Below are 12,862 nucleotides of genomic sequence, written 5' to 3' on the forward strand. Positions count from 1 at the left end.
ACCTAATTGTGTGTGTGTGTTGCGTACGCCCAGTGTGATTCCATTGAATCTGTAAAAGTACTTGGACTGAAAGTGGTTCATAATAGAGACACGTCGTTATTGTCCACAATTTACCGCATGTGATAGGGTGCCAGGTGATCCTCTAATTCAACGTGTAAATAAATGGATTTCATTCTGTAATGTATATCAGTTGCCAGAGTCCATAAAAAAAAAAAAGCATCAAAATAGACTAATTAAAAAAAAGAGCCAGGGATGGATTTGTAATGTTTATTCATTTTATCTGCTAAACAAAGTTGTAAGAGTATCTGTGGTCCACAGTCTTGTTTGCGTACCACAGTGATGTAACCATTAGGTCAAGATACACAGAATACGATAATACTTGTAGAAACTACCAACTCAAAAACAATGTCTTCTTGAGCCAGACAAAGAATTCAAGTTTATTTAATGCAATAACGATCCACTCAATGCTTATATGTATATATATACTTTTTTAAAAGACAAATGGCTCAATCAGCTTTTCATTGGCTAGTGGCATTATTCATTGTGTCTTATTCAGGAATAAATATAACAATCCAAATAAGATCCACAAGCAATCTGTATTAACAATAAAATCAAAAAAACCATCATGATAAACTGTTTTATAAAAAGATAAATACAGTACAAATATGATGTCGTCTGAAAGTCAGGATCTATCAGGTTGATCGTGTCAGCGACGAATAAAAATGAAATGACTTCAGCGTCAATACAGCATTCAAGGAGGTTACTGTTGTGCAAATTTAATACAGAAATTACTTTTTTTCTTCCCCTTTATCATACCAGTAATCAGTACTCGGTCCATAAGAACTGTTGACTTATAATAATTGCTTATCAGTGTCTCACACTGGGACTAAGATGTGCTATGAGTTAGTCTTCTCCCTTCCAACCTGTGATGAAACACACTATGGTATGACAACATGAACTTTAAACCTTAAAAATATTAATAACCAATTGTGAAACCCTTCAGTTCAAACTGACACCAATCCCCCTAACCGAATCAATGCGACATAAACACTTCAAAACACAGTGTAAACTTTGTTGTATTTGGTTACAAATGAATCATCTTAAGCTTCCAGTGGAAGCGTCCCTTTAAAATGCATCGATCAGATGGCTCAGTGGTGAGTATAAAATACCTGGAAAATTAGAAACTTATTGTTAGTGACATGAAAAGTAAAAAGGAATTTAAAAAATGTTTGTGAAGTCTGCACGTGTGTTAAATAAGTGCTGACACTGCAATAGATCTAAAGACACAAACTTACGTATCCATCAGTCTGTGTGTAAAGGGTTAACTTACCTTTACTTTAGTGTGTCGAGTGAGTTGCAAGGCTTCTTCTGACAGGTTTGAACTGAAGGACTCTTTGCCGTGACAGTCAGAGCCGAGGCCGAGGCCGTCTATAAGGCTGGCAGTGCCTGCTGAGGTAGTGTAGTAACCGCTGTCCACCTGAATGCACCCGAGAAGCAGACAAACATCTCAACATGAAAAGACAAACGAGAACTTAAATATAATCGCAAATCAAAGAAAAGAACAAAGCAACTCTGAGTTCTGCTCACACCAACCTGCATGCTAGAATCGTAGCGTATGCTGCTTCCCTCTGCCAGAAGAGACACAAACATATGAGAGCTTTCTGTTGCCGACACATTGCCCATACGAGAGCTGGTCAGGTGTCCCGAAAGCCCCGCAACTTCCTCCTCTTCATCCTCCAACCTCCCTTCCGTCTCTGCCTCCCTGCCCTCCTCCATTTTCACGGGTTCCATAGGATCCAGGATGACTCTCTCAGCGTCAGCGAGGTGTGCGTCGCGGGCCAGCGGCGAAATTGGATCTAGGTCCATAAGGGGGAGAGAAGAGGAGGAGCAGGAAGAGGAGGAGGAAGATGGAGAGAAGAAGGGGAGTTGATGCTCAGCCTCCTGATTGTCTTGAAGCTTCGGGTTGAGGATCGGGGAGATGAGGGGAGGGGAGGCCCAGCAGCGGACTCTGGGCCGGGGCTTCGGTCTGGCGTTGTGCTGGGACTCGTTGTGGCAATGGAGCTGGTGCGGGGAGCAGCTGCGGATGGGTGAGCAACCCTCGACAAATGGACTCTCGTTGCAAGTAGTGACATTTTTGTCCAGGGGAACGCCCAGTGGAGTCAAATTGCTCGGCTGCTTCCTCTCAGCTAAAGAAAGAGCAGAGAGTCAGATTCAGTTTGAAGAGAAACAATAAACTTCAAACAATTCTGCCTTACTCCGTATGCGTGACAAAACAAATACCCGAGCATGTGGGTGTGCGTGCTGCATGTGCAACAATAGGCGAAACTGTGGGCGAGACGAGGCCTGAGTGAGACGACTTATTAGGGAACAGAGGACTGGGGATGCTGCCCAGGCTGCAGTCCCGGATGCAGCCGTGCTGGATGGGACTGGACGAGAACTGACCCTATAGTAAAGACAATGCAAAGTGTTAATTTACTAAACAATTTCAACCAAATATAAGGAAAAAAAGGACATTAACTCCTTGCTAAAAGGCACTTTTAGCTAAAAGGTGAGTTCCTCAAGTGCTGAATAGATTAGGCAATAAACAGAACGTGGATTCTGGGAATAATCATCATTTGCATCCCTCCACATCTCCACTCACCGTAGAGGGAGTCAGAGCCGACATGCCACAGGACAAAGGGGAGCAAAAGACAGCGTCTCCCTCAGACCCTGCGACCCGTCCTACAGATCCCTCTCCTCGGTTTAGAGAAAGCCTCTCCTCCGTGATGTGGCTTCTCTCTGGGCTTGGTGGGCTGGAGCTGTCAGAGCCGCTGTAAGTGCCCCGGCCATCGAGGAAGAGTTTCCGTCTCAAGGAGGAGGAACTGAGACTCTCCTGCACAGCATCGCAGGCTTCATCGCAGCGGTAATAATCCCCTGAGGAGATGGTAGAAAAAGATGGTGACTTGATAGTAAAATACTCTCTGAATTTATTGTACTGAGGATTATTGGAGGCTTACCCAGTACTTTCTCCAAATCGAAAGCCAAGGGTAATGAAAGAGTTGTCTGACAAGCAACTGTAAAAGAAACATTATAGAAATAAATCAAAATCAAGTAAGAAGACGGTGCAGAAGATTGAACACTATTTGTAGAAAGTGATGTCAAAACCCTCTCAAAGAAAACACCAACCTGAGATTCGTTCTGGCTCCTCTGCAATCATTGCAGACTTAGAACCTACAAGTGCAAAGACACAATACAGACACATGAAGTAGAAATGCTTAAATAATGTACAAAATAAAGGCAAACACAGTGATGACAATGGGACTAGAAAATACTTAGTAAAACAACAATAGGATGAACTTACTTTTCAAGTACATCTGAGGGCCTTTACGGGCGTCTGGTGCTGCCCAGGGCGAGGGCACAATGGCTCCTTTGGTGAAAAACTTTATTGGGAGACAGACAATTTACATAATTTACAAAATGAATCAATAATTGGTGACTATATCAACTCATCTATCCAATGTGATTCGCTTTGATAAGAATCTCATACCTGCTCAATAGCATTCTGTCGCTTTTCCTCAATATCAGAATCCATCCTAGATGGGTAGAGAACACATTCAAAACAATTTGCATTTAACACACCAGGATTATGACTTGTACTCACAATGGCGTCCTTGATACCTACATGCCTACTGTGACCACGGTGTTTCACAACATACCTCGTCTGGCTGAGGTAAAAAGACTGCCGCTGGATGTCCTCTGGGTCTATGTGCACTGGGATAAGACTGGACATCTCATCAATAGACCAGTTAAACTTCGGTGGAGTCTGAGGGAGAAACAGAGGAGGAAGTGAGTAGAGAAAAACATTATGTGGACATATGACCGTAGTTAGATATTTGCAGTAAGGCCACATAGTAGTAGGTCTAAGGGGGGGGATGGGTGTGAGGTGTTCAAACTGACCGCTTTACAAGGCTTGGACTTGAAGACAGAGGGGCTTGGCATCAGGGGTTCACGGAGGTGGTGGTAGTCATTTGGACTTTCAAACGGGTTTCTTATTGAAGGCCTGCCTGGAGTCTCCGGAGTGATCTGTAACGTTGGCTCAATACGGTCCCCCATCTTAGGTGAAATATTCCCGGTCTGCATGAAGGAAAAGGACATTTCAGACAAACAATTGACAAAGACATAAACCACTCAAACGACAGCTTTTGGTAAGTCAACGTTCTTTAAGTTACATTACTTCCCCTGTTGCTATAGCGGTAGCCTTCAGAGGAAGCAATTAGCTAGCTTTAACTCTGTCCTCTTTCGTAACACACCACTTTACTGAAACGTGAAAGGTACATATTAATATTGGCTAACGATAAATAAATATACACCGTTGATACTTACAACTAACTGTTAAATTAGTTTAGGACTTTGAACACCCAGCTAAATGCATTGAGTAGTCGGCAAACAATCGTCAGGGAGAGAGTTCAAACCAACGATTATTTCAATTTCGCCCTTAAGGCCCGCTAGCCAATAGAAACATTGCAGGAAGTTCTTGGCAACCAATCAACGAAGACATGTCGGGACGTCACTTCCGCCGACAGTTTCGTGAGTTAGCTTAGCAGGCGAGGTAGCTATCTAGCTGCCAATGCAGTCCCTTAATGACAGTGCTTTTCAATTATTTGGGAGCTCGTATCTAAAATGAATGCGACACGTTTAACGTCTGGTTTAGCTATTTAAAAAAACATTATATTGTATCGCGTAAGATACTTCAAGTTGTATTAGTTAGCCACCTGCTAGCAAGCGTTTGCTAACGTAATTTAGACTAACGTTGTTTAGACTAACGGTACACTATGGCAAGTGCAGCAAGCGCAAACCTAAACGCAGTCCGGGAGACCATGGACGGTATTGTTACATATATATTTTATATTAATAAGCATGCAGTGGTTTGTGTATTCGTAAAATACTCTGTTTTTGCTAACCCCTAGCTTGCTTGCAATCGTATTGCTAACAAATTGCGTAGGACGTGAAGCTGTCCAATGCTGTATTGAGACTGGAAAAGGAAGCTCAACAGTGTTTTGGTAACTCAACGTGTCGCCTTCTTCCTCCAACAGTGCTCCTTGAGATCTCCAGGTTGCTGAACACAGGCTTGGACATGGAGTCACTGTCGATATGTGTGAGGCTGTGTGAGCAAGGCATCAACCCAGAAGCTTTGTCTGCAGTCATCAAAGAGCTGCGTAAAGCTTCTGAAACCCTCAAGGTACAGAAAGAGGCTCCCAAAGAGCTCACTTTAGTTTACTAACAATAACATTAACTAACTAACACTGTGGAAGAGAAAGTGTTGTGGACTGTAAAGGAGGGTTAAGTCCCAGTCCTGTTTACTAACCTCAGTAACATGCTTCGCAGTGATCTCATAATGAATCATGGTGATGCATCACTGCCACTTTTGTATTTGTTTTCTATTTCAGGCTCCTGAAAACTGCACTAACTGAAGATACAGCCTGATCGTCTCAGTTTGAACTCTAATGGGATCAAGCCCCATTCCTGGATCTGTACCTACGACGGGCTCTCCAGCCAATCAGATTTGCCTGTGTGTCGGCACTGTGTCCTCTGTGCTTTGACTTGTGTCTTGAGTTGTTGTGTGGTGGTATCAACCTCGGTCCTCTTCCTAAACACAAATCTTCTCCCGACATGAGCGCATTTTCAGCCATTCTGCCTCATATTTACTTGCAAGTTTCTCCTCCGGCCATTTATAAAGTGGAAGATCAGAGTGGTTTTAGCATTGACATCCTGCCTCAATTTAAGAGCATACGTACAATTTCTGATAGTCAACTTGTGTTGCACTTTTCATGAGATTTTTTTTTTTTTAATGATGTTGTAAAATATCATTTGCTATGAATTGTATTTTAATTTTGTGTATGCATAATGCATTTTTCGACTTAAACCTTTTGATATTTCTATTGTCTGCTTAAGCATTAATGATGGCTCAAAGTCTAAATTAAAATGTTGCCGTCAGTGACCACAAGGTGGTGTTGTGTCATTTTTATCCTTATCTGAGACATAGGTGTTTATTAGGCGTTAGGTTTTAACTCTGCGTTTCCACTCTCACAGTTTCCCTGATGTCTGAGAGCAGTGAAATACTGAGACTTCGTGTGCTTTTTAAATCATATTTTCCCTATTTAAAGTGATGTCTTTTTTTCCTATGCGGCCTTGATCCCATTGTAGAACATAACAAAGCATTTTTCCCCAGTGATGTAATTCTTAATGGCTTTCAAATGGGACTTGAAATTTTCTGGAGGATTGTGCAAAGGAAATGATCTTTCCTGTCACACTAGGTGAAAGGGAACAAGATACAAACACGGCGCATGCAGGGGTGATCACATCAACATCTACAAAAGACGTGAACAAGGGTCATTCTTTACAGCAGGATGTCCTGTTGAACTTAAATCTTACCCCCTTAATGTCTTATCAACACACACACACACACACACAAAAATCATTTGAGATTTATTGCAAACTTTACAAAAAAAACTTGTCTTTGATCAAGCAGAAATGAAGCCCCTACATCATGTGTCTCACCACACAGAGCATTGTTTTGTTTCTCCACCGTCTGTGAAATAGCTCTATTCATCTTCGAGACGAGGGAAAATGCTGAGAGCACAAAACATTCCTCCACAGGCCAATATACAGGCTAGAAGCGACCTCTCATCCGAAAGGGCTCGAATCAGTAGCTTTTGAATGTGAGTGTGTGCGTGTGTGTGTGTGTGTGTCCCTCCTGTGTGTGTGAGAGAGTTTAGGTGTTCATGCAGCGCTGTAGATGTCTACAAATGAGTAGCCCCCAAGCCATCTGACAGTCACGCCTCACCCCTCATAGGCACACCACAGAGAAAGCCAGCGAGCGAGCAGGAGAGTGCGCGAGTGTGTGTAAGCAGTTCTGTCTTCCTCCGCTTTGTCTCGCCATCTTGACTGACAGGCCGCGAGTCTAAATCTCTGTACCGCTGCTTTGATCTCTTAACACAGTATCTCTGTGTTCCTCAATACCAGCATCGTGTTAGCCAAGTATGAGAGGCATACAGATACGGCGCAGTGGCTCTCCTTGATCGCTCGTTGAGCCTAAACAACCTCTGGCCTCCATGGGGGGGCGAGCTGCAGGAGATGTTGACGGAGGGAGACCCACATCGAGAATCCTTTTCTTTTACAAAGAGTTATGCATGGCTTGATTGGCTACTGTGGGCGTGGGATTCAGGATTCATTGCTTTCTGTTTGATGTGTTTGAAGGGTTCCTCCTGATCCCAGCCAGCTACTTTGATCTCTATAAAACAAAATATTCTCAAATCCCATAGTCCTGCCTGAGAGATTAGCGTCCATATATGCATAAACATCTAAGAGGTGTTCAACTAGGCCACTGGTCAGGTCACATGACTGTATCAACGAAAGCAGGTCCTCACATCTGAACTTCTAAAGGTGTTTATGTTTGTATGTCTGATAATTATCCAGGCAGAGGATTATTTTTCTGATAAATGAGGGCAGTCTCATTTAAAAGTGAAAGATTACGGTTAAGGTGTGCGCAATGGATATTACAAAAAATAATTAGACTGGACTGATTAGAAGTTTCTTATGCATAAGGAAAGATGGTCTGTTGATGTTTGTACAAAACTAAATTACAAACACAGTGTCTCATGAAAACAACTACAGTGTAGAGTAGAAGGTGAGTTTAACCAAAAGTCAAAGATCTCTATGTGCACAGTTATATTTAGGTTACTAATTACCTTCAGCAATAAACAGGTAGGTCTAATGGTCTCCCTGCAGGGACAAGGCTTTGTTTGTTATGTCCATTTCATTGAAAATTATATGATAATTTCATGGCTAGAATATTAAGTTTTAAGACTTTATTACTGATGAGTTCTTCTGGTTGGGTGTACAAAGAAATAACTTGAGTGGTGTTTTAAGACGGGAACTTTTTCAATTGTTGAGACAAAATATCTAAGAAGTAATAATCTTGGACGTTACATACAAGGTAAATACAAGGTATTTTTGGTGTATAATAAATCCATGTGTGCTGGGAACTTGCATATGCGTGACACACAAAGAATATTTACTCATGTATCAGGTACTTGTCCTTTACTTAAGTGTTTTTTTATAGTATGCCACTTTATGGTTCTACTCCATTATATGATATAGTACTTTAATATAATTTAGGTATTGTTAACTCCACTACATTTATCCGACAGCTGTAGTTTTTTCGCTGCTTAAATAGTTCAAAAGACTATAATATGCACATAAAATGTGATGCATCGTGATACACTAGATTTAACCTCGGTGTGTAGAATGAGTGGAATTAGCTCCACAGCGGCCTACTTTAACTTTAACATCTTCAACAGACCATGCAGCTTTAATTTCTTACAATTACAATTTTGAAGGCTGGACTTTTACTTCTAATGGACTAGTTTTACATGGTGGTATTTCTACTTCTACTTAAGCATTCAGAATACCGTTTGTACCGCTGAAAATAAATTCCATAATTACTAAATGGATGGCAGTATTTTCTAAATCCTCTGAAATCCAATTATTGACACCGTAGATCAGTGGACATCCTGAAGAGATACTTTATTTGTAATCTGGCACTGAATGACTGATTTATTAATATTTCAGAAACTGATCGAACCCTCATCCTTCAGCACTGTGAGGCTTCACTGACTCTTTTTTCCCCGAGAGGAGCTCTGTGACCTTGTTAGATCTTCCTCCAATGCACCACCCTTGATCACATACAGGCCGCACTTAAACACCGTAGGATTATACTATTTAGGTCCCAATTAAATTCACAGCAAGGAAATTGGATCATAAACTCTTTAAAGGATCGTTAACAATCATTAGACAGGATAATGGCATGGCAATCAAAATATGTTAAAACAAAATAAAAAAAACTTCCAAAGTCTTTTCGTGACTTTGTTATTTTTGGACATTTTCCAAGCTGATTAATGTAGAATTGATTGATTTACAGTTGTAATTAGCTGTCTCCTGCATAGATGCATAATAATCATATATCTCCCTGCTTGTTTGAAAGTATTAATTGGTTTCATTAACAAAAGCAGTTAATTGAATAACAATTAACAAAGTTGGTGATGGCATCGACGTAGCACGTGCAAACTCCCTTGTGTTTTCCTTATGATGATAATGAAACCACCTTTTTATCAGATTGGAATTTTGTGTGTTGGACTATGTAATGACTAATATGATATTGAGCTTATTAGTTTATTCGAGTGGCTCACTGAGGCGTTAAGCTGGTGTTGAGCACGTTGTGTTTAACAGGTAGGCACCATATGCTGCCTTAATCAGACATTGGAATCACATTTGGTTGTTAAATTGTCTTCCAATAAAAGCAGGTAGTAAAACAACTCAAGTTAATTCAATTTCAGGCGAGTTTGGGTGAAGTGAACAGCTGTTCATGTTTGTTGAATTGTTTTAACATTCCCTCTCTTGTTTTTTTTTGTTCTTCCTTTAAAAAAAAAAAAAGGTTTAACTCCAACAGCCTGTTTGTTCTTCAACTTTTCTTGTGGAAAATAGAGATGGAGGGTGGACTAGCTGTCCACTCTCCTTAAAAGAAGACAATGCCAGGCATATTGTAGTGACAGCTTGCATTGTGTGTGTATGTGTGTGTGTGTGCGTTTAAGAGAAAGAGAGAGGAGACGGGAGAGAGCATGTGTGCGTGTATGTTAGAAAAACAGAAAAATAGAGAATGTGTGTATGTGTGTGTGCATGTGTGTTGCAGTGACAGCTTGTATTCTCCGTGATTAATGATGTGCTGTGTGACTTGATAAGTGCTTCGGAGGACCAACGCTTGTTTCAATTAGACCTTGTGAAGGTCGCGACGCCGCGCCGGCCTCTCATTATCATATCCATAATCAATCCACATTATCATAGGAGAATGTGGAATGGATGTGTGATATCTTGGTCATACACACACATTCGGAGATGAGCGCACACACAGACACCTAATCACATACCAAAACACAATGACGTACACTCTCACTCACAAGACCACGCACACACACACACACACCCTTCACTCCAAGTTGATTTGAACCATAACAGTGGCTGTCGGAACGGATTGTCTGTTCAGATTAAGAGTGTGTTTCTGAGAATTAAGCAGCGTTGATGGTGGTGGCATTTCAGATCCCCTCTGCAGACACAAATGCCAAAACATCATTCTGTCATCCCCTCCTTCTCTCTCACACACACACACACTCGCATACGCACACTTAACCAGGACCCTGGGGCATTTTTAATAGAGGCGAAGTGATTCGTATGTTTTTACTCCTCTAATGAGAACAGATTGAGTGGTATTTACACTTCATCGGCTGATCTAACCACCTACACATTTCCCTCATGCTTCTGCTGCTCACTGGCCAAAACAGACATGTGGAAAGGACCAAAAGCTTGGCTTTCAAACAGCAACACAACATGAGTATTATCTCTGTCTCTTTGGCTCGTGGTGGCACTATGGCAAGATACATATGAACAGGAAAACTGTAGCTAGATTTAGTTTCTTAAAGGAGGCTGTGTGTATTTGTCTCAGACAGTAAAAATGCTGAGGAAAAGGAGTCTGAAACCAGATTCAAATCTCTGGCAAGCACATTGGTCCAGGGAATGTTTAATTTAATCAGTAAGTCTACCTGAGCTCAAAACATAGGCCTACAAAAACGGCAAACACAGGTCACCTACTTCATCCAAAAACATTCAAACAACAAGCTAATGTAGACTAAATGATACAATAACATGAATCAAGGCAAAAATCACACACTACTGGGGCAATAATAGGACTCAAAGATATAAAAAATTAATCAACTCTGTAATATTCAGTGTAGGGAGAATTTCCCCCAGGTGGTCAGGATTGCAAAGTCTGATGAGGGGAAACTTAAAGTACTTGAACAAGCTTGAACTAGCATCGCACTCTTCGTCAAACACACGATGGACAGTTCAAATAAAGGATAAGAATTGATGCAGCAGAAGCAGAAATATCATCTTTTTTTTATTCCATGCATCCTTCTTCCTTTTAAAAACCTGCCGCCTACGTTACCCACAGTGCAACTTAATTGCCGACAGTTTAGTCTGAGATCTGGGTGTGTTATGCTAGTAGCGGCTAATGTGGCCTCGAGCCGCTGCGCTAGCCTCACGCACAGCGAGCTACAAATTGTTCATTTATCTCTAACTCCACACCCACAGATTTTTTTCATTTTCAAACTTGTAGTCTTCAGTCCAAGCCGATGCCGACTCAAGTGACATCACTTCACATCACAAAAAAATACTTGGCGGGTGATTGGATGAATCGCCTGTCAATCAAAGTGACACAAATGCATTATGCTCCTAGAAGCCTAACAAGATCTCGTGATATTGCAAGAATCCAGCCAGGTAAGTAGTCCGCAAGACCTGTAAACAAACTCGGTATTCCCCTTTAATATTACACAGTTTATGTATGAATTTCTTTCTTTCTTCTCCTGGGTATGGCACGCTGTAATTATATACTTCACTTACTGGAGAGATTTTGCAGCAAGTATCGGTTCATTGTTTCATTTCATGTGAGTTTAAGCACAATAGCTGCTGAAGGAATTAAACCTATGACCTTCCTGTTGTGAGACAAAGTCACTTCCCACCAGGGCATCCTGCAACCTACTGCTAACAGGGTTCTCTTAAATAAATGGTTGCTTAGCAGACCGCGGATGGATGAACTAAAATGAAAAATTAAACAAAATCTACCATCTAAGGTTATAATCACAGGTAAGTTCTTTAGGCTGACTTATTACTCATCAGGCCCTTGTTCATGTCACCATTTTGTAGGCTAACTGGGTTCATATCGGTAAATCTATTATCAGATGACGCCATAAGCCTGAAAAGTTCCAGTGCACTGCGGCCTGGAAGGTTAAAACGGAACGTCTCACTATATTAAACACTCAAAGGTGGGAATGAATCAGCTGTGCTTAACACTGATGGCTTTATCGTGTATTTTCTACAGATGGAGAAAGAGAGTCGTGACATTTCTTTTTGGCAAGGAAAAGGCCATACTCAGCAGGAGTTATCAAAGGCAAAAAGTAAAAAGTTCGAGTTAGCTATCTCTCTCTCTCTCTCTCCCCTTCTCTCTCTCTCTCTTCCCCTGGAGATACTCATGTTAAGCATAATTAAGCAGATTTGATTAGCATCAAGCCTGGCTTCCTCTCTTGACTTTTAATGAATGTAAATCTACCATCTACATCCTAAAGATTAATTTCTGCCAATTAAAAAACACAAGAGGGCTTATTGGAGAGAGAGGGGGGGTCGGGAGGAAAAGAGTGTTAAAGTCCTTTGAGCTGGAGTACAGTCGGAGTTTTATCCTCTTCCCCCCTTGTCTTATGGTGAGTCTCTGGAGATCTGTGTCTCTCTCTCCCTCACGACCAAGATCATTATCAGCACAATGTTCCGTGAAAGCCACTTTGAAAGGACTGCGAGCTCCATATGTAAATGATGGGAGTGTGTGTGTGTGTGTGTGTGTGTGTGTGTGTGTGTGTGTGTGTGTGGGGGGGGGGGGGGGGGGGACTAGATGAGTAAAACAGTACAGTTAACAGGTAAAAGGGGTCAATTTGTCAAGACAAGGTTATTTCCCCCTGAGCCTTTGTACAGTCTCTCATCTCTCTGGTTAGACTCTTTTTGGATCCCTTTTGATTCAAATTCTTGTTGATTCAAGATCACGATGGTACGAGCAACATTACAATAATGACAAAACAATGGCACCCAGCAATGAGGTGCAACATGAATTAAATGTAAAACATCCTCTAATAAGGCACCTGATTTACATATTTGGATTTTTCACTGACAAAAAATGTAATTAAACATGGATGAACAAGTAATTTGGCAAGCGCCTTTTCCTTAATTT

General features: G+C 41.3%; 2 protein-coding genes across 2 annotated transcripts; one reads left to right on the forward strand and one right to left on the reverse strand.

Moving 5' to 3' along the window:
• Positions 1 to 1,078: 1,078 nt before the first annotated feature.
• Positions 1,079 to 4,454, reverse strand: bora (bora aurora kinase A activator). The gene is made up of 12 exons (XM_079169260.1): positions 4,363 to 4,454; positions 3,937 to 4,113; positions 3,696 to 3,802; positions 3,527 to 3,572; positions 3,341 to 3,419; positions 3,166 to 3,210; positions 2,997 to 3,053; positions 2,642 to 2,913; positions 2,281 to 2,443; positions 1,594 to 2,186; positions 1,331 to 1,477; positions 1,079 to 1,169 (listed from the first exon to the last, which is right to left on the reverse strand). Exons 2-12 carry the CDS (start codon positions 4,090 to 4,092, stop codon positions 1,149 to 1,151), a joined length of 1,686 nt encoding a protein of 561 aa, XP_079025386.1. The 5' UTR covers positions 4,093 to 4,113; positions 4,363 to 4,454; the 3' UTR covers positions 1,079 to 1,148.
• A 110-nt stretch (positions 4,455 to 4,564) lies between these two features.
• Positions 4,565 to 5,977, forward strand: mzt1 (mitotic spindle organizing protein 1). The gene is made up of 3 exons (XM_079168570.1): positions 4,565 to 4,863; positions 5,073 to 5,218; positions 5,427 to 5,977. The coding sequence occupies exons 1-3, from the start codon at positions 4,812 to 4,814 to the stop codon at positions 5,448 to 5,450; spliced, it is 222 nt and encodes a 73-aa protein (XP_079024696.1). The 5' UTR covers positions 4,565 to 4,811; the 3' UTR covers positions 5,451 to 5,977.
• The last annotated feature ends 6,885 nt before the right edge of the window (positions 5,978 to 12,862 follow it).

Source organism: Pholis gunnellus (genome assembly GCF_910591455.1).
Source record: "Pholis gunnellus genome assembly, chromosome: 11".
In the NCBI taxonomy this organism is placed as follows: Eukaryota; Metazoa; Chordata; class Actinopteri; order Perciformes; family Pholidae; genus Pholis; species Pholis gunnellus.